Genomic DNA, 21,797 nt, shown 5'->3' on the forward strand with positions numbered 1-21,797 from the left:
ACTGCACAACAACTCACCTTATGTAATAGATAATCTCCTACAACTGTACTCACCCTAAAACTGTACAACAACTCAACCTTATGTGAAGATAATTTGAAGTGTATTTCTGAGACTTTATATTTCATTACTTTTTTTTATGCTACTTACTTTGAATTTATTTTTAACCATTTATATTTGGACTCTGTTACACACACACGCTCATGTCATATTCTGTTCTTATTTTCATTTTCACAATAAATTCTGTTTAAACAAAACCAGCGGAAGTCTCAGATGATGTCCTCAATTCAACTGGAGACTGAAAGTGAATGGAGCCCTCTGCTTTGGCGTCTCGGGTTTTACAGGTGGTTCACGTGCGCTGCAGGACTGAAAACTTGAGGTTAGGACTCCATCTACTGGCCGGACCGGGAATTACAAGACTATTTCATAAACCACCGTTTTTAGACTTAAACTTTATTAATCCACAAAAGAATGGTTTGGACACAGACGCCACAAAACAATATATATATAACAAAGAGGAAAAATATAGATGTAATAATAAATTCTAAATAAATTGTAAAAAAAAAAAAAAAAAAGGGCAAGAGACACGTGTGAAATTAGACAGAATTATATAAATGTAAATGAACAATCAAAAAAAATAAAAAATTGAAATGAGAGACAGGGCTATTATATTTCTATGGGGCATTAAAGAGGGGGTATCACACTTTTATGGGGCATTAAAGAGGAGGTAGAGGGGCTATCACACTTTTATGGCATTAATGGGTATTATACTTTTATGGGGCATTAGGGGGTATAACACTTTTATGGGGCATTAAAGAGAGGTAGAGGGCTATCACACTTTTATGGGCATTAAGGGGTATTATACTTTTATGGGGCATTAAGGGGGTATCACACTTTTATGGGGCATTAATGAGGGGGTATCACACTTTTATGGGGCATTAAAGAGGGAGGCAGAGGGGGTATCACACTTTTATGGGCATTAAAGAGGAGTAGAGGGGCTATCACACTTTTATGGGGCATTAATGGGGGGTATTACTTTTATGGGGGGGTATACTTTATGGGGCTTAAGGAGGTAGAGGGGGTATCACACTTTTATGGGGCATTAATGGGGGGGTATCATACTTTATGGGGCTTAAAGAGAAGCAGAGGGGGTATAACACTTTTATGGGGCATTAAAGAGGAGGCAAAGGGGTATCACACTTTTATGGGCATTAAAGAGGAGGCAAAGGGGTATCACACTTTTATGAGGCATTAAGGGGGTATCACACTTCTATGTGTAAGTGCGCTGAACTCGGCTGTGTAAAAGTCCAGCTTGGTTGCAGGAATAACCCGTCTGTCTTTCATTCGTCGTTAAGTTTATCTGTGTTGTGAATAAATGACCAGGACACGGTTCTGTCTTTTGTGGTTTTAATCTGCTCTGGTGAGGAAACTTCGGCTCAACACGGGGAGCAGCTCTACAAGGACAGCAAGTCACGTCAGCTTCTGAAAGTTCTCTTCTGTCACAACATGTGCAAAAGTCCATTATTGTGTAATAACTCAAGCAATGTACAAAATATCAGCTCATAAATGTTCTGGAGGACATAAATACGTTGTACAATTAGGCTGTGATCATATAATGAGCAATTAAACAGAAATACATGATTTTTACCGACGGAGTTAAATTCAGTGACCCACCTCGTTCTGTTATGCATAAAAACTTGTTTTAACAATGTTTAAATGTATAATTCACCTGTCTTTATAATTCTTAAGTTTCGCTTGTGTATGGTGTCATCTAGTGGACACCTCTGAAATTGCACGCAGAGCACGAACCGAATCAAACTTATTGAATGGTAGTAATGCTTATGAACAGCAGACATTACAGCAGCAGTTTGCTTTCTGAGTCGGCATTTTTAAATTTTATATTTTTATATCGCCGGTACGTTTCTACCTGTGTTCAACAACTTGTACTCGTAACTCTACTTGTTTGTTTTAATACTGGCATTGTAATATGATAATTAACACAAACCATGCACTCTCAAAACAGCGTCGGACAGTCTTCAGTGTGTGGAGTTACAACCTTGTACTGTTAAGTCTTTAATCACAGAATGCAGGTCCAACTTGAAAACACAGAAAATACACAAGGCTCAACTCAACTTGAAGATTTTTATTTGAATTGTCAGTTTCTGTAGTAGTAGTTTGTAGTTGTAGTAGTAATAGTAGTTGTAGGTTGAAAACCTTAAAATAAACAAATATGCGTAATGAAATAAATTTACATTTTACAATTTCATTAGTGATATATCTATTTAAATTTCAATAAATATGCATAAATTATAATATTTACTATTTAGATATATTTCTTATATATAATAAATATTATAAATAAATATACTTTACATATTAAATTAAATAGCTACAATTTTAACAAAGTATCATTTTAGCAATAAATTTTAATCCTAAATATAACTTTTTTTTAATACAATTTTAAATGACTATATGAAATAAAGTATATTTTATTATTTAAAGGCAAATAAAAAAATTCAAGAACTGTTTTTAAGTGCTATATACATATTAATATATATTTTCATTATGCTACGTTAACTAGATTTGACACCATTTCTATTTTAACTGAACTCTAATTTAATTGAATTCTAATGTTACAAGTTAATTTCCTCACACGGTGTGTCTCTGTTTTCCCTCACATTCCTTGGCTGTGTCCAATTCGAGGCTGCAGCCTCCGAAGGCTGTGAGTTGGGTCTTCGTCGCCGCGAAGGCTGCAGCCCTTGAACTGGCCTCCGGACCGCCAGGCCGTTGCGGAAATGGACAGGTCTAGACCTCGGAGCCGCTCCCCTGTCGATAGCAACCGAGGGACGCTGCTAGCGCTAATGCTAATGCTAACACGCCCGCGCAGATTCCACACACGGATCAGTAAAAAGAACGCACAGGTCATCAAACTGTCGGATTTTGTGACCAAATTATTTAATAATTCGCATCCAAATTTATGGCCAAAACCGAAAAGTATGTTTAACTTTGCAAAACAAAACGGCTATATTTAAGGGATACTTTTAAATAGACTAAATTATCTTAAAATAAAAAAAAAACTGTGATGAATATGCATACTAAATATTATCATTATTAGATTTTTATATTGACCAGGGATTCATTTATACAGTCAGTTTGTAAAGAAGAAGACATCTCTCTGAGAAAAGATGATTTATTAAACAATCAAGGAACTTCTGGAAATACTTTATCATAATATGAAGTCAAATATTAAACCGATTACACACACTCTGCATTAACAAGTTAGTACAAACAGCTGTATGTCATAAATCTCATTGTGTTCCCTTTTTGCTGAAGCAAGTGACAATCAAAAATGAACAATTATCTTTGCCAGATTGGTCATGTGGAATACCACAGCTTATCTGCAGTACAATAGTAATTCTTATGTAATGTAATTAGTTACTATCAAAAGAGACACCAAATAAATGGCACATTTTCGCCATAAATCAAATGTCAGTACAGCTGAAAACATTCAGAAACACTTATGAGCAGATGTTTCATTTCTGTCTCACACACTTGTTCAGATCATATGAGACTCTGGACATGGACAGTGGAGACATGGACAGTGGAGACATGGACAGTGGACTTGGACCACTCAGTCTGATGTGTCTCTCGTCTTCTGGAGGAGGAAGAGCAGAATGGTTGTTGCGTCTGATTGATTCAAAGTTCTGTCCTGTAGAGTGAAAACTGTAATGACACACACATTAAGAACACAAAACTATTAGAGGAAAATAAGTTTCAAAGAGCATGCAGCCCCAAAGAACCCTGGACTCCCTCCGCACTATTTACATTTATTATTTTTTTATACGCAAGGGAGTGAGAAAAACAATTTCGATTCTTTATATGTTTTTCGTATGAAGAATTGACAATAAACTATTTTAACGTTGAACTTAAACTTTGATGTACATTCAGAATCAAAGGCAGTTTACATCTGAAACAGCTAAATGAATAGAGGAATCCCACACATTTGAGAATGCATATTTTCACAATTAAATCATAATTTCAACATGAGCATGATTCATTTGCAGCTCTTATTAGTACAATTTTCATGTAACATGCCCCATACCTAATCGTTGGCAGGAGTCTGGGTCAGCACCTCCACTCAGTGTTGGCTTTACTTTGTCATCTGCATTTGACCCATTTTATGAATCACAAGCATCTTGTCAGCCAACAGTTCTATGGCCCCTGCAGTGTGTGTTCATCAGGAGGTTCAGATGACAAAGTAAAGCCCACTGAGCTGGAGGTGCTGACCCAGACTTGCCAAACGATTAGGTAGGGGCATGTTACATTGAAATTGTACTAATAAGAGCTGCAAATGAATCATCTCATGTTAATTATGATTTAAATTGTGAATATGCATTTCTCAAATGTGTGGGATTCCTCTATTCATTTAGCTGTTCAGATGTAAAGCCTTTGATTCTGAATGTACATCAAAGTTTAAGTTCAACGTTAAAAATAGTTTATTTCAATTTTCATACGAAAAATATAAAGAATCGAAATTGTTTTTCTCATCCTTGCGTATAAATAAATAATAATAAATGTATAGTGCGGAGGGAGTCCAGGTGTTCTTTGGGCTGCATGCTCTTGAAACTATTTTCCTCTAATAGTTTTTGTTTTATGTGTGTGTCTTACAGGTTTCACTCTACAGGAAGAACTTTGAATCAATCAGACGCAACAACCATCTGCTCTTCCTCTCCAAGACGAGAGACACATCAGACTGAGTGGTCCAAGTCCACCATGTCTCCACTTCCATGTCTCCATGTCCCAGAGTTATATGATCTGAACAAGTGTGTGAGAAGAAATGAAAACATTGCTTAGTGTTTCTGAATGTTTTTCACCTTATGACATTGATATGGAAATGTCCATTTTTTGTGTCTCTTTGATAGTAACTATTACATGTACTAAGAATGTACTATTGTACTCAGATAAGCTGTGGTATTCCACATATCTGGCAATAATTTTGTTCATTTTGATTGTCACTTGCTTCAGCAAAAAGAACACAATGAGATTTACTGACATAAGCTTTGTACTAACTTGTTAATGAGAGTGTGTGTATCGGTTTAATATTTGACTTCATATTATGATAAAGTATTTCCAGAAGTTCCTTGGATTGTTTATAAATCATTTCTCAGGAGAGATGTCTTTCTTTCTTTACAAACTGACTGTATAAATGTAATCCTGGTCATATAAAAATCCTTAATAATGATAATATTTAGTAATGCATATCTCTCACATTTTTTTTTATTTTAAGATAATTTAGTCTATTTAAATGTACCTTAAATATAGCCGTTTGTTTTGCAAAAGTTAAACATACTTTTCGGTTTTGGCCATAAGATTTGATGCGAATTATTAAATAATTTGGTCACAAAATCCGACAGTTTGATGACCTGTGCGTCTTTTTACTGATCCGTGTGTGAATCTGCGCGGGGTGTTGCATTGCATTGCTAGAGGTCTCGGTTGCTGACGGGAGCGCTCGAGTCTGACTGTCCCTTTCGCAACGCCTGGGTCGCGAGGCCAGTTCAAGGCTGCAGCCTTCGCGCCGACGAGACCAACCTCACAGCCTTCGGAGCTGCAGCCTCAATTGGGACAGCCAAGGAATGTGAGGGAAAACAGAGACACACCGGTGAGGAAATTAACCTGTAACATTAGAATTCAATTAAATTAGAGTTCAGTTAAAATAGGAAATGGTGTCAAATCTAAGTTAACGTAGCACTAATGAAAATATATATTAATATGTATATAGCACTTAAAAACAGTTCTTGAATTTTTTTTTATTTGCCTTAAATAATAAAATATTACATTTATTTCATATAGTCATTTAAAATTGTATTAAAAAAAAGTTATATTTAGGATTAAAATTTATTGCTAAAATGATACTTTTGTTAAAATTATAGCTATTTAATTTAATATGTAAAAGTTATATTTATTTATAATATTTATTTATAATATAAGAAATATTATCTAAATAGTAAATATTATAATTTATGCATATTTATTGAAATTTAAATAGATATATCACTAATGAAATTGTAAAATGTAAATTTAATTTCATTACGCATATTTGTTTATTTTAAAGGTTTTCAACCTACTACTACTATTACTACTACAACTACAACTACTACTACAGAAACTGAACAATTCAAATAAAAATCTTCAAGTTGAGTTGAGCCTTGTGTATTTTTCTGTGTTTTTCAAGTTGGACCTGCATTCTGTGATTAAAGACTTAACAAGTACAAGGTTGTAACTCCACACACTGAAGACTGTCCGACGCTGTTTTGAGAGCTGCATGGTTTGTGTGTAATTATCATATTACAATGCCAGTATTAAAAACAAACAAGTAGAGTTACGAGTACAAGTTGTTGAACACAGGTAGAAATACGTACCGGCGATGCAACCTCATATAAAAATATAAAAAGTTTAAAAATGCCGACTCAGAAAGCAACTGCTGCTGTAATGTCTGCTGTTCATAAGCATTACTACCATTCAATAAAGTTTGATTCGGTTCGTGCTCTGCGTGCAATTTCAGAGGTGTCCACTAGATGACACCATACACAAGCGAAACTTAAGAATTATAAAGACAGGTGAATTATACATTTAAACATTGTTAAAACAAGTTTTTATGCATAACAGAACGAGGTGGGTCACTGAATTTAACTCGGTAAAAATCGGTAAAAATCATGTATTTCTGTTTAATTGCTCATTATATGATCACAGCCTAATTGTACAACGTATTTATGTCCTCCAGAACATTTATGAGCTGATATTTTGTACATTGCTTGAGTTATTACACAATAATGGACTTTTGCACATGTTGTGACAGAAGAGAACTTTCAGAAGCTGACGTGACTTGCTGTCCTTGTAGAGCTGCTCCCCGTGTTGAGCCGAGGTTTCCTCACCAGAGCAGATTAAAACCACAAAAGACAGAACCGTGTCCTGGTCATTTATTCACAACACAGATAAACTTAACGACGAATGAAAGACAGACGGGTTATTCCTGCAACCAAGCTGGACTTTTACACAGCCGAGTTCAGCGCAGTTACACATAGAAGTGTGATACCCCCCCTTAATGCCCCATAAAAGTGTGATACCCCCTTTGCCTCCTCTTTAATGCCCCATAAAAGTGTGATACCCCCTCTGCCTTCTCTTTAATGCCCCATAAAAGTGTTATACCCCCTCTGCCTTCTCTTTAATGCCCCATAAAAGTATGATACCCCCCATTAATGCCCCATAAAAAGTGTGATACCCCCCCTCTTTAATGCCCCATAAAGTGTGATACCCCTCTACCTCCCCTTAATGCCCCATAAAAGTGTGTGATACCCCCTTAATGCCCATAAAAGTATAATACCCCCCATTAATGCCCCATAAAAGTGTGATAGCCCCTCTACCTCCTCTTTAATGCCCCATAAAAGTGTGATACCCCCCTCCCCTGCCCCCTTTATGCCCCATAAAAGCCCCTTTAATGCCCCATAAAAGTGTGATACCCCCTCTGCCTCCTCTTTAATGCCCCATAAAAGTGTGATACCCCCCCATTAATGCCCCATAAAAGTGTGATACCCCCCTTAATGCCCCATAAAAGTATAATACCCCCCATTAATGCCCCATAAAAGTGTGATAGCCCCTCTACCTCCTCTTTAATGCCCCATAAAAGTGTTATATGCCCCCCCCCCTTAATGCCCCATAAAAGTATAATACCCCCCATTAATGCCCCATAAAAGTGTGATAGCCCCCCCCCTGATACCCCTGCCCCTCTTTAATGCCCCATAAAAGTGTGATACCCCCTACCCCTCTTTAATGCCCCATAGAAATATAATAGCCCTGTCTCTCATTTCAATTTTTTATTTTATTTTGACTTGTTCATTTACATTTATATAATTCTGTCTAATTTCACACGTGTCTCTTGCCCTTTTTTTTTTTTTTTTTTTTTACAATTTATTTAGAATTTATTATTACCATCTATATTTTTCCTCTTTGTTATAATATTATATTGTTTTGTGTGAGCGTCTGTGTCCAAACCATTTCTTTTGTGGATTAATAAAGTTTAAGTCTAAAAACGGTGGTTTATGAAATAGTCTTGTAATTCCCGGTCCGGCCAGTAGATGGAGTCCTAACCTCAGTTTTCAGTCCTGCAGCGCACGTGAACCACCTGTAAAACCCGAGACGCCAAAGCAGAGGGGCTCCGTTCACTTTCCAGTCTCCAGGTTGAATTGAGGACATCATCTGAGACTTCCGCTGGTTTTGTTTAAACAGAATTTATTGTGAAAATGAAAATAAGAACAGAATATGACATGAGCGTGTGTGTAACAGAGTCCAAATATAAATGGTAAAAATAAATTCAAAGTAAGTAGCATAAAAAAAAGTAATGAAATATAAAGTCTCAGAAATACACTTCAAATTATCTGTCACATAAGGATGAGTTGTTGTACAGTTGTAGGGAGTATTATCTGTTCCATAAGGGTGAGTTGTACAGTTGTAGGGAGTATTATCTATTACATAAGGGTGAGTTGTTGTACAGTTGTAGGGAGTATTATCTGTTGCATAAGGGTGAGTTGTACAGTTGTAGGGAGTATTATCTGTTGCGTGAGACAGGTTTGGGTTTGGGAGTCTGTGACGTCCATGAAGCGCGCGCACCATTGATCCGGCTCTGATCCGAATCCCCGAGTCATCTGAGTCCAAACGGCTCTCACTGTCACTGCAGCGCGGGAAACACGCGCACGCACGAGCGGAGTGTGCGCGTGCGCGAGCCCAGGTCACGCACGCGCATCTGTCCTCTGCTGTGCGCGTGCGTGTGTGATGGATGTGGGCGGGAGGGGAGGGCGCGTGAGGCGGCGTGCGGAAGGCGTGTCCCCTCCCCGCGTCTGTCCCCGCTCCGCCGCCGTCCCCGCTCCGCACACGCTGGGGGGAAGAGGTGCGCATCCGCCCGCGGTACCATGCTTCCCCTCCGCCGTCCCCCCGCGCACCTCTGAGCTCCAGCGCCGCGCACATCCCCCCCGCCGCGACACGCAGCGCGCCATGGCCGAGCGCGGAGAGAGGAAGACGGCCGTGGCTCCGCCGGCGGCTTCGTGGAAGGACGGAGCCAGACCGGCGAGTCCGGCGGCGGCGGCAGAGCGATCCGCGGTGTCCAACGGGAACTGCGGCGTACCGGAGGCGGTCAGGCGGGTCCAGAGCGAGTGCTCGGCCGAGGCTTGGGACGCTGTCGGCGCAGACTCGGGCTCCAAGACCATCCCGCGGCGCAGCAGTCTGATCAAGGTAGGCCACGGCTCGGGGATCGGGAGCCTCCGGGCGGGTGAACTTGGGGCGAACAAACTGTTGCCTCCGCCGCCGCGTCCTGCCGCGTCCTGCCGCGTACCGCCGCGTCCTGCCGCGTCCTGCCGCTCCGGGCTCCGTCACGCGCGCGCACACCGGCCTTCCTTCCGCCGTCACCTTCAGCGATCACAACAGCCCCGCGGAGCTGCACGTGGCCTCACATATTTACACAGCCCCAGACGTGCACGCACCGGGACGTGACGGTCATGAACGAGTCGGCTCTAGAGCGGCTCCAGAACGGCTCTAGAACGGCTCTTCACTGTTCTGTATTTCGCCAAACGGACTCTTTATCCGCGTGTTGATCCTGCGCCTGTGTTTTTGTGTTTTTGTGTTTTTGTGTTTGTTTCATTCACATGTTTGAGGAAACCTTTATCAGTCCCAAAATCACGAGTCTCAAATCTTTTCCCTCCTTGTTGCTCGTTTTGCAAGAAATGGAGTAAAAACACAATAAGAGTCTTTAGATGAGGAACAGTTTGATGCCTTTAAAACATTTACAGAGTTTGATCCATGTCACATTTACATCAGATTTGATTTATTCAACACAATATTTATGATTCAGAATCTCACGACGAGTAATGGGAAAAAAAAACAAAAAAAAAAAACAATATCTTGCTAAATTAATATCTCCTGGTTTAGTCCTGGTTTAGACCTGGTTTAGACCTGGTTTAGACCTGGTTTTTAGTCCTGATTTAGTCCTGGTTTAGTCCTGGTTTAGTCCTGGTTTAGTCCTGGTTTTAGTCCTAGTTTAGACCTGGTTTAGACCTGGTTTAGTCCTGGTTTAGTCCTGGTTTAGATCTTGTTTAGACCTGGTTTAGACCTGGTTTAGTCCTGGTTTAGAGTCTTTTCCTGGTTTAGTCCTGGTTTAGACCTGGTTTAGTCCTGGTTTAGTCCTGGTTTAGTCCTGGTTTAGTCCTGGTTTAGACCTGGTTTAGACCTGGTTTAGTCCTGGTTTAGACCTGGTTTAGTCCTGGTTTAGACCTGGTTTAGATCTTGTTTAGTCCTGGTTTAGTCCTGGTTTAGACCTGGTTTAGTCCTGGTTTAGTCCTGTTTAGACCTTTTATTAAACATTTATTTGAATAAGAAAAGGTTGAACATTACAGATGATGTTGACATTTTTCAATAAATATTTAGTTTGTCCCACGACTTAGTCCCAGTTTTTAATTTTGGCCCAACGTGAATTTGAGTTTGACTTTCCTGATTTAAAGTCACAAACCGAACTGTTTCATTCACACGTTTAAGGAACGAGAGAGAGAGTGTGTGTGTGTGTGTGTGTGTGTGTGTGTGTGTGTGTGTGTGTGTGTGTGTCGTGTGTGTGTGTGTGTCTGTGTGTGTGTGTGTCGTGTGTGTGTGTGTGTGTGTGTGTGTGTGTGTGTGTGTCGTGTGTGTGTGTGTGTGTCTGTGTGTGTGTGTGTGTGTGTGTGTGTGTGTGTCGTGTCTGTGTGTGTGTGTGTGTGTGTGTCTGTGTGTGTGTGTCGTGTGTGTGTGTGTGTGTGTGTGTGTCAGTGTGTGTGTGTGTGTGTGTGTGTGTGTCTCAGGTGATCAGTTTGTGTAGTTGTGTTTTCAGAGACAGAGGGGGCGCTGGAGAGCAACACACACTCTTCTCTCTCTCTCTGTCCTCCATCTTTCTCACTCTCTTTGCACCTGTCTGTCCCCCCCTCTCTCTGTCTGTCCTCTGTCTCTGTCTCTGTCTGTCCCTGTCTGTCCCTGTCTGTCCCTGTCTGTCCTGTCTGTCTCCTCTGTCTGTCCCTGTCTGTCTGTCTGTCTGTCTGTCTGTCTCTGTCCTGTCTGTCCTGTCTGTCTGTCTCTGTCCTCTGTCTGTCCCTGTCTGTCTGTCTGTCTGTCCTGTCTGTCTGTCCTGTCTGTCTGTCTGTCTGTCTGTCTGTCTGTCTCTGTCTGTCTGTCTGTCTGTCCCTGTCTCTGTCTCTGTCTGTCCCTGTCTGTCTGTCTGTCTGTCCCTGTCTGTCTGTCTGTCTGTCTGTCTGTCTGTCCCCTGTCTCCTCTGTCCCTGTCTGTCTGTCTGTCTGTCTCTGTCCCTGTCTCTCTCTGTCTGTCTCTCTGTCCCTGTCCTGTCCTGTCTGTCTCTGTCTGTCCCTGTCTGTCCCTGTCTCTGTCCCTGTCTGTCCCTGTCTCTGTCTGTCCCTGTCTGTCCCTGTCTCTGTCCCTGTCTGTCTGTCTGTCTCTGTCTGTCCCTGTCTGTCCCTGTCTCTGTCCCTGTCTGTCTGTCTCTGTCTGTCCCTGTCTGTCCCTGTCTCTCTCTCTCTGTCCCTGTCTGTCCCTGTCTGTCCCTGTCTCTGTCCCTGTCTGTCCCTCTCTCTCTCTCTCTGTCCCTGTCTCTCTCTCTCTGTCCCTGTCTCTGTCCCTGTCTGTCCTGTCTGTCTCTGTCTGTCCCTGTCTGTCCCTGTCTGTCGTCAGGGGGACGTGGTCTCGCTCTCGTCCTTTGTGTCCTTTGTTCTAAATCATGAGACGTGTCCAAATTTTGGCTCCAAACCAACTGAGACTGAACCCCAGTGTTTACTCCACAAACCTGATCATCATCTGATCTCCAGAGTCCAGGTTCAGTCCCGGTTCAATCCTGGTTTAATCCTGGTTCAGTCCTGGTTTAGTCCCGGTTCAGTCCCGGTTCAATCCTGGTTTAGTCCTGGTTTAGTCCTGGTTTAATCCCGGTTCAGTCCCGGTTCAGTCCCGGTTCAGTCCTGGTTCAGTCCTGGTTTAATCCTGGTTTAGTCCTGGTTCAGTCCTGGTTCAGTCCCGGTTCAGTCCTGGTTTAATCCTGGTTTAATCCTGGTTTAGTCCTGGTTCAGTCCTGGTTTGGTCCATGCGGCTCTTTGTTGTCTTGACGTTTTCGACGTCTCATCTCTGTTGAACACCACAGTTTTCAAAACGCCGAAGTCGTCGCACTTGTTTTTGTTTTTTTTGTTTTTTATAAAAGGTGCATCGTGTTTTTTCACAATGCGGCATTAAACCTTTCTATCTCCATGGAGACCAAACCAGACCGAGTTCCGGGTCAGATCTGTGGAGAGGCGACCCCGCTCACCGTCACAATGTCTGTTTTTTGAGGGATTTTTGAACCACCTGTAGTCGGATAAATGTAAAGTAGAAAATGTGTTTAATGCCACACTGCGGAACATTTGAAGCAGAGCGGTGACGGACGCCCAACCGAAAAGTTACACAGTGCAGCAGTGAGTCGTTCAGATCAATATTGTGATTAAAAATGTCCAAATTATAACATAAAGACGCACACAAACACTAAAGTCCGTTTTGAAACATCGTCTGAAAGTTGATGCTTTGTTTGCACAGATGTTCACTGTGACTGAGATAATAATAATCATTTTAAATAAGATTTTCGTTTTTGTCAACATGGGCCCCGTAACAATATGACAGTGGCCCCCAGGAGCCCCTCCCTCCCTCCACAGACTTGACACAGCACAGAGGAATGTTTCAGGCAAACAGGAAACGGGCATTCCTGTGTCTGCAGTCTCAGGTCTGACCACAGCTTCAGTCACACTCAGACGACGAAAGAAGAGACGGAGCTCCGGTTTATCTGCCACAAATCCAGACGCGACGAATCCAAACGCGACGAATCCAGACGCGACGAATCCAGACGCGACGAATCCAGACGCGACAAATCCAGACGCGACAAATCCAGACGCGACAAATCCAGACGCGACGAATCCAGACGCGACAAATCCAGACGCCACAAATCCAAACGCCACAAATCCAAACGCCACAAATCCAGACGCCACAAATCCAAAAAAAGAGACAAATCCACACGCGACAAATCCAAAAGAGACAAATCCAGATGCGACAAATCCAAAAGAGACAAATCCAGACGCGACAAATCCAGACGCCACAAATCCAGACGCCACAAATCCAGACGCCACAAATCCAGACGCCACAAATCCAGACGCCACAAATCCAAAAAGAGACAAATCCAAAAGAGACAAATCCAAACGCGACAAATCCAAACGCGACAAATCCAGACGCCACAAATCCAGACGCCACAAATCCAAAAGAGACAAATCCAGACGCGACAAATCCAGACGCCACAAATCCAGACGCCACAAATCCAAAAGAGACAAATCCAAAAGAGACAAATCCAAACGCGACAAATCCAGACGCCACAAATCCAGACGCCACAAATCCAGACGCCACAAATCCAGACGCCACAAATCCAGACGCCACAAATCCAAACGCCACAAATCCAGACGCGACAAATCCAGACGCCACAAATCCAGACGCCACAAATCCAGACGCCACAAATCCAGACGCCACAAATCCAGACGCCACAAATCCAGACGCGACAAATCCAAAAGAGACAAATCCAGACGCGACAAATCCAAAAGAGACAAATCCAGACGCGACAAATCCAGACGCGACAAATCCAGACGCGACAAATCCAGACGCGACAAATCCAGAGACAAATCCAGACGCGACAAATCCAGACGCGACAAATCCAGACGCCACAAATCCAGACGCGACAAATCCAGACGCGACAAATCCAGACGCGACAAATCCAGACGCGACAAATCCAGACGCGACAAATCCAGACGCGACAAATCCAGACGCGACAAATCCAAAAGAGACAAATCCAAACAAGACAAATCCAAACGCCACAAATCCAAAAGAGACAAATCCAGATGCGACAAATCCAGACGTCCTGCTGCTGTTACTACTACTACTACTACTACTACTACTAATACTAATACTATGTATACTATTACTACTACTACTACTACTGCTACTACTATGTATACTATACTACTGCTACTGCTACTACTACTACTACTGCTACTACTACTACTGTACTACTACTACTACTACTGCTGCTACTCTGCTACTACTATACTACTACTATACTACTACTACTACTACTACTACTACTACTACTATGTATACTACTACTACTACTACTACTACTACTACTGCTACTACTATGTATACTATTACTATTACTACTACTACTACTGCTACTACTGCTACTACTACTACTACTACTATGTATACTATTACTACTACTACTACTGCTACTACTATGTATACTATTACTATTACTACTACTACTACTGCTACTACTGCTACTACTACTACTACTACTATGTATACTATTACTACTACTACTACTACTACTACTACTACTACTATGTATACTATTACTATTACTACTACTACTGCTGCTACTGCTGCTTCTACTACTACTACTACTACTACTACTACTACTACTACTACTACTACTATGTATACTATTACTACTACTACTACTACTACTACTACTACTGCTACTACTATGTATACTATTACTATTACTACTACTACTACTGCTACTGCTGCTACTACTACTACTACTACTACTACTACTAATACTAATACTATGTATACTATTACTACTACTACTACTACTGCTACTACTATGTATACTATTACTACTGCTAGTGTTACTGCTACTACTACTATTACTGCTACTACTACTACTACTTTACTACTACTTCTACTACTACTGCTGCTGCTGCTCCTGTCTCTTTTCTGATCCATATTGTTGTATTGTAGTACAGCAGAGAGTGATTCTAGGTTTATGAAGGTTTATGGAGTTTAAAAACCCAGTGGAGCTCTTCCTCACATCACACGTTTTCAGTTTGAGAGAAGAAATGTAAACGTGCAGGGTTCGCGCGTCAAACGTCCGCGTCTCCGAGGACAGGTACGATGCGACCCAAAACATCTCAGACTCGCGCCGTCGACTTTCGTGAAAATGGGAGAAGTTTCCAGCAGGTCAGTGTGAAGCGGCGGCTGAAACGTTCTCACCACAGACACCAGACCACACGAAGAAGAACACGACGCGTCTGCACTGCACAGGAAACGTTTCATCACGCTCACGTCCCGGGTTCACGTCTGAGGGCCAACGTTTCCTACAACTGCGTCTTTTCTGTGGAGCTTTTCTTCACCTAGATGTTTCGGTTTGTCTGGAATGTTCCGCAGTATGACATTAAACCAGGCGTGTCCAAACTATGGCCCTCAGACAAAAGTTTCTAATTAGCATGAATAAAAACTGAGGCTCATTCTAACGTGTTAAACATGCACATATTTTATTTATTTACTATTACTACTACTACTACTACTAGTATTACTACTACCACTACTACTACTGGTTTAGTCCTGGTTTAGACCTGGTTTAGACCTGGTTAAGACCTGGTTTAGTCCTGGTTTAGTCCTGGTTTAGTCCTGGTTTAGACCTGGTTTAGACCTGGTTTAGTCCTGGTTTAGACCTGGTTTAGTCCTGGTTTAGACCTGGTTTAGACCTGGTTTAGACCTGGTTTAGACCTGGGTTTAGACCTGGTTTTAGTCCTGGTTTAGACCTGGTTTAGTCCTGGTTTAGTCCTGGTTTAGACCTGGTTTAGACCTGGTTTAGACCTGGCGTAGTCCTGGTTTAGTCCTGGTGTAGACCTGGTTTAGACCTGGTTTAGTCCTGGTTTAGACCTGGTTTAGTCCTGGTTTAGACTTGGTTTAGACCTGGTTTAGACCTGGTTTAGTCCTGGTTTAGACCTGGTTTAGTCCTGGTTTTTAGTCCTGGTTTAGTCCTGGTTTAGACTTGGTTTAGACCTGGTTTAGTCCTGGTTTAGTCCTGGTTTAGTCCTGGTTTAGACCTGGTTTAGTCCTGGTTTAGACCTGGTTTAGTCCTGGTTTAGTCCTGGTTTAGACTGGTTTACCTGGTTTAGACCTGGTTTAGACCTGGTTTAGTCCTGGTTTAGTCCTGCTTTAGTCTTGGTTTAGTCCTGTTTAGTTTAGTTTGTTGTCTTGATGTTTTCGGCCTCATCAGCTCGTCTGGACGCTGAAGTCGTCGCTCTTGTTTCTTTTATGAAGTCGTTTTAGGTCAATATTGAGATTTAAAACCTCAACGTTAGAACAGAACGATCCACAGGAGACAGAAATGAGAAAAATCAGCTTTAATACAAACGGAAAATAACACTGATCTTTTTTTTTTTTTTTGGTCATTTGCGTCTTTAAATCTGCACAAACTTTTAATGACAATTTATTACCTTTAGTAAATTTTTTAACTGTTTTAGTGTTTGATGAAGTGTGTGAACATGATCTATCCGTCTGTTTATCTGTGTAACTGTTTGGCTGTTTGTTTCTATGGAGTGAATGTTCCACAGTGCGACTTTAAACAGCTCTACTTTACATTTATTCAATTACAAGGTGGTTTTACGGCTCAAAAATACATCGAAAAACAGGCGTTGTGACTGTGAGCGGCGTCGCCTCTCCACAGATCTGACCTGCAGCTTGGTCTGGTTTGGTCACCATGGAGATAGGAAGGTTTAAAGCCGTACTGTGGAACATTTCGGACACGGAGGGAAGCGTCTCAGGGCCCGTCGTGGGTGAGTGACGCCCGTGAGTGACGCCCGTTCACACCGTCAGACGAGTGTGAATCTCTCAAACATGTGTGCGTTTTATAAATAGTGTCGAGTGTGTGTGAGCGGGGGTGGGGGTTGTCGGTTCAAAGCCACAGGAAGTGCTCGGAGCTGCTGTCGGCTGCTTCCTGTTTCCACACGAGTGCAGGGCTGTGGTTCAAACTGCCGCTGCGACTGTGAGAACAAAACACAGTTACGAGAAACGCATACGTCACGGCCGCCGCACACACGTACACACACAACCGACAAACGACAAACGCACACATGAGTGAACTTAAAGATATTTACACCCTTAAACCTTCCACACCAAAGAGCAATTTTAGTACATTTGTCCACGCCTGGATATTTTATTTTATTTTTGCATTTAAAACTCCTTAATGAAGTGTTACACATCCTTTTTTTTTTTCAGTACAACCTGTTATTTCACAATCTGCTGCTGTAGTAATAGTACAGGACCAGAAATACAAAAAAATAAAATAATAATAATATACACACTCATACGAAACACACAGAAACATGTATAAACAACTTTTTGCACATAAAATAAAAGTTTAATTTAGGGCCTTAGTGCTACAAAAGTGCAAAATAGCAAGTCTGTAAATAAACCAAAAAACATCCTCATTGCGTCAAAACAAAAACAAAAAAAAGTGAAAAGGCCTAGAGATGTAACAATAACTGAAATATCGTGATATCGTATCATCACAATAATATCGTGGACTTAAATGAAGAGTTGTGGTGCAGCAACAGCTAAAAAAAACACAGAGGGAACTACATAGACCATGATCCTTTGCTCCATTTCAGTGCAGACAAGAAGAAATAACAGTTCTAACACTTTTAACTCTTAGTTCTTTGGATTAAGTCTTGTCAAAGTGTTTTAAGAGGAAAAAGTCACATATTAAGTTTCGTTTGCCTCCACAAAATATCACAATAAATATCGTACCGTGAGGTTCAAACGTGACGATATCGTATCGTGAGACTTGGATATCGTTACACCTCTACAAAGGCCCCGTGACTTGACTGGTGCAGGTCATGGAAACAGCTGGAGTCAGGTCCAGGGCTCAGAGCCACATCACTTCCTGCATTTCCATGTGTAATTTTCCGTTTATTTGAGAAATCGCTGCACTTATACTACGACTTTTGCAGTTGTTCTGAACACAGACGCTCAGAGCATCGACCAGTTTGACTCACTACACTCTTTGGAAAAGTTTGAACCAATCAAAATGGACGGAGCGACTGAGTTTGGACCAAAACAAAGTTCATATTGGACACTCGTTTTCCCGACGTTATCGCACAGTGATTAATAAGTTATGAATGTGCGTTTAGGGCTGTCGTGGTTCGGGAGTTTCTCGTGCGGTGCTGGGTAGCGGCTCAGCAGTGCGACGTGATGATATAACTCTCTGATGATGCACATGTTGCAGATGCACATGTACCTTGGTTGTCGTGTGGATGTAGAGTGTGTAGTGTGTGAAGTAACATTTGTCTTTGGAACAAGTGCCGCTGCATCTCTCCAGCTCTCACTGTGGCAGCTCGGGTCAGAGTCCCGCACCGGGTCGGGTCAGAGTCCCGCACCGGGTTAGAGTTCACTATCGGGCGACGGCTGCATTTACCTCCATGCGCCAGTCCTTTTGCCTGCGGTCACTAGACGGTCTACACAGACGCACCTTAGTCCTGGGTCAGTCCTGGTTTAGTCCTGGGTCAATCCTGGTTTAGTCCTGGTTTAGTCGTGGGTCAGTCCTGGGTCAGTCCTGGGTTAGTCCTGGGTTAGTCGTGGGTCAGTCCTGGGTCAGTCCTGGTTTAGTCCTGGTTTAGTCCTGGTTTAGTCGTGGGTCAGTCCTGAGTCAGTCCTGGGTTAGTCCTGGGTTAGTCCTGGGTTAGTCCTGGTTTAGTCCTGGTTTAGTCCTGGTTTAGACGTGGGTCAGTCCTGGTTTAGACGTGGGTCAGTCCTGAGTCAGTCCTGAGTCAGTCCTGGGTTAGTCCTGGGTCAGTCCTGGGTTATCACGGGTTCGGGCAGTTACAGGTGGAATGTTAACGGGACCGGGCGGGTGCAGGACTCTGGGTCGGGTCTCGTTGGTCTCGTTGGTCTCGTTGGTCTTGTGCGGTGATCGCGGTGGATGTTGGGCTCTTAGTACCGCGCTGATTCATTTTTGCGGTTCTTGCGACAGCTCTACGTGCGTTTATATAAAACATATTCCCAGGTATCGAACACGACGCCCTCGGTCCAGAAGGGTTAAAGCTGCACTGTGTAACTTTTTTGGTGGAGGCTCCGTCAAACGCTTTTCTCCATGAAGATGTTTCTGTTATTTCTTTGTATGGAATGTTCCACAGTACGGCATTTAACCTTTCTATCTTCATGGAGACCAAACCAGACCCAGTTCCAGGTCAGATCTGTGGAGAGGCGACTCCGCTCACAGTCCCAACATCTGTTTTACGAGTTTTTTTTTAAACTGTAAATCCAATAATATAAAACCAGCTCTGTGATTGAATAAATGTAAAGTCGAGCTGTTTAATGTCACACTGTGGAACATTCCAGGCATCAATAACGTCTCCATAGAAACAAGCAGGTGACAGAGCTCCAATGTAAAAATTACACAGTACACAAACATGTCCGACTCAATTTCAGAACTTTGAAAAGTGACTTTTACATTTGTGACTCGATAAAAACGAATAATGACACTTAAAGGTCTTTTTATGGCACAAAGTTTACTCTTTTGAGCTTTAAACCGAGTTAGAAAGTTGTTTCCTCATCAAAAACATTCACACGTGTTTGTGTGACTCTTTATTATGAGTCTGTCTACATCTCCAAACCTCAAAACGCTCTGCTCCACCTTGTGATGTCATGTGGTGTTACAGGAAGTGCTCCACCATGTTTTTTTAAACTCCACACACCTTCACTAGAATCGTGTGGATCATTTGCAGTCCTGGAGCCGCCGATCTCGACTGAACTGAAGGGAAAAGGAGCTGTTCACTTGAAAACTACCACTTCGTGACATCACAAGGTGGAACAGAGTGTTTTGTTGAGGGACGATTTGAGCTGCAAGGAATGTTTGGCCTTAAGTAGTCTAAGTAGTCTAAAATTCAAATAGACCTGAATTTAAAAACCAAGTCTACTAGTTTAAAGCTGTACAGTCCCTGACAAAAGTCTTGTCACTTATCCATTTTGTAGAAACAAAAGCTTATAACTTGACTTTAAATTAATCGATTGGTTTTAGAAATGTCTCATATGAAAGCTGAAACCCTCCCAAATTATGCTCAATAAACTAAAATAAATTTGCTTCACTGAAAAAAGATTGATCATTTAATGAACACAGAAAGGTCAGATTTTGGCAAGACAAAAGTTTTGTTGCCTACAGAAAATTTAACAAATAATTTACTTCAAATACAAAAATATGTTGCATAACGTCAGTGAATGAAGTAGTGGTGCTGTGAGATCCATATTTAATATCTTGTATGACTCCATGAACTTGAAGGACGCATCCATGCAGTTTGACAATGATTCATACAATTTGTTGATGAAGTCATCAGGAATAGCAAAGAAAACGTCTTACATGCCTCCCAGAGTTCATCAAGATGGTTTTGTCTTCCATGCTTCCTCTTTCATTCTACCCCAGACTTGCTCAATGATGTTCATGTCTGGTGACTGGGCTGGCCAGTCCTGGAGCACCTTGATCTTCTTCACTTTGAGAAACTTTGATGTAGAGATAGAAGTATGCGATGGAGCACCTTCCTGCTGCAAAATCTGACCCCTTTTATGGTTGGGAATGTAAGAGGAGCTAATACTTCTTGATATTTTAGGTTATTGATATTTGCCTTCCACCCTGCAAATGTCTCACACACCCCCAGACTGGATGGAACCACAGACCAGGATTTTTCCACCACCAAACTTAACTGTTTTCTGGGTGAATCTTGGATCCATGCGGGCTCCAGTAGGTCTCCTGCAATATTTGCGGCGGCTGTGATGTAATTCAACCGAGGATTCATCTGAGAAATCCACCTTCTGCCACTTTTCCAGTGTCCATCCTTTTAACAGGCTGTGGGCCTTGGCAAATGCCACACAGTTTTTTAATTGCCTTTTGTTTAGTGCTGGTTTCTGTGCACTGATTCGACCATGGAGGCCATTTCCAGACAGAATTCTACAAACTGTTGTGGTTGACACAGGGACTTGAGGTGACCAGGCCTGGTGGAGTCTGCTGCAGTGGAAAAGGGGCTGGCCTTAGATTTTTAAATCAACAAACGGTCCTCCCGAGCAGTTGTCTTGTGGGGTCAGCCGGACCTGGGCTTGTCAAAAACATCTCCAGTCATTTCAGATCTTTTTCTTATTGTTTGTACTTGACGCTGAGACACATTGAAGGTGTCACCACCTCAGCAGTGGATCTGGTCTTCAGCCTCTTGATAATTAACACTTTGGTCTCAGGGTGGATCTGAGCCATGTTGTCAGAGGTCAAGTTGCAGTTGATGTGAAGGTCTGGTGTGCTGAGGTTCTTTTTATACACACCCACTAATTGATTGATCAGTAACTGATCACAGGTGAGGCTGTAATCTAGGATTGGGTGCATCATATGACAAGACGACAAGACTTTTGTCTTTCCAAAATCTGACCTTTCTGTGTTCATTAAATGATCAATCTTTCTTCAGTGAAGCAAATTTATTTTAGTTTATTGAGCATAATTTGGGAGGGTTTTAGCTTCATATGAGACATTTCTAAAACCAGTTGATTAATTTAAAGTCAGGTTATAAACTTTTGTTTCTACAAAATGGATAAGTGACAAGACTTTTGTCAGGGACTGTACTGTGTAACTTTTCTGGAGGGAGTCTGTAGCCTGTTTGTCGCCGTGGAGACGTGAGTGCTTTGGTTTAAATTGTCCACAGTTTGGTATTATAGTTAACAAAAATATCTTTAAAAAAAACGTGAATTCTTACTGTGTGTGGGGTCGCCTCTCCACAGATCCAACTTGTTATTTGGCTTGGACGTCTCCATGGAGATTCTTAAGCTCATGGCCGTACTGTGGAACATTCTAGGCGAGAGTCCCGAGTGGTTTAAATCAATCTAAACTAGAGAATGTT

At 42.0% G+C, this 21,797-nt stretch overlaps 1 protein-coding gene across 2 annotated transcripts in view; it reads left to right on the forward strand.

Moving 5' to 3' along the window:
• Window positions 1-8,862: 8,862 nt before the first annotated feature.
• LOC110170852 (inactive phospholipase C-like protein 2) overlaps window positions 8,863-21,797 on the forward strand; it is a 49,431-nt gene continuing 36,496 nt past the window's right edge. For both annotated transcript variants that reach the window (XM_055157333.1, XM_055157334.1), the window contains exon 1: window positions 8,863-9,279. In XM_055157333.1, coding sequence (XP_055013308.1) covers window positions 9,043-9,279 — 237 coding nt within the window. In that variant the 5' untranslated portion in view covers window positions 8,863-9,042. The remainder of the gene's footprint in view (window positions 9,280-21,797) is intronic.

The sequence above is a fragment of the Boleophthalmus pectinirostris genome, unplaced genomic scaffold, assembly GCF_026225935.1.
Source record: "Boleophthalmus pectinirostris isolate CB_2022bp ecotype Guang Dong unplaced genomic scaffold, ASM2622593v1 HiC_scaffold_21, whole genome shotgun sequence".
Lineage (NCBI taxonomy): Eukaryota > Metazoa > Chordata > Actinopteri > Gobiiformes > Gobiidae > Boleophthalmus > Boleophthalmus pectinirostris.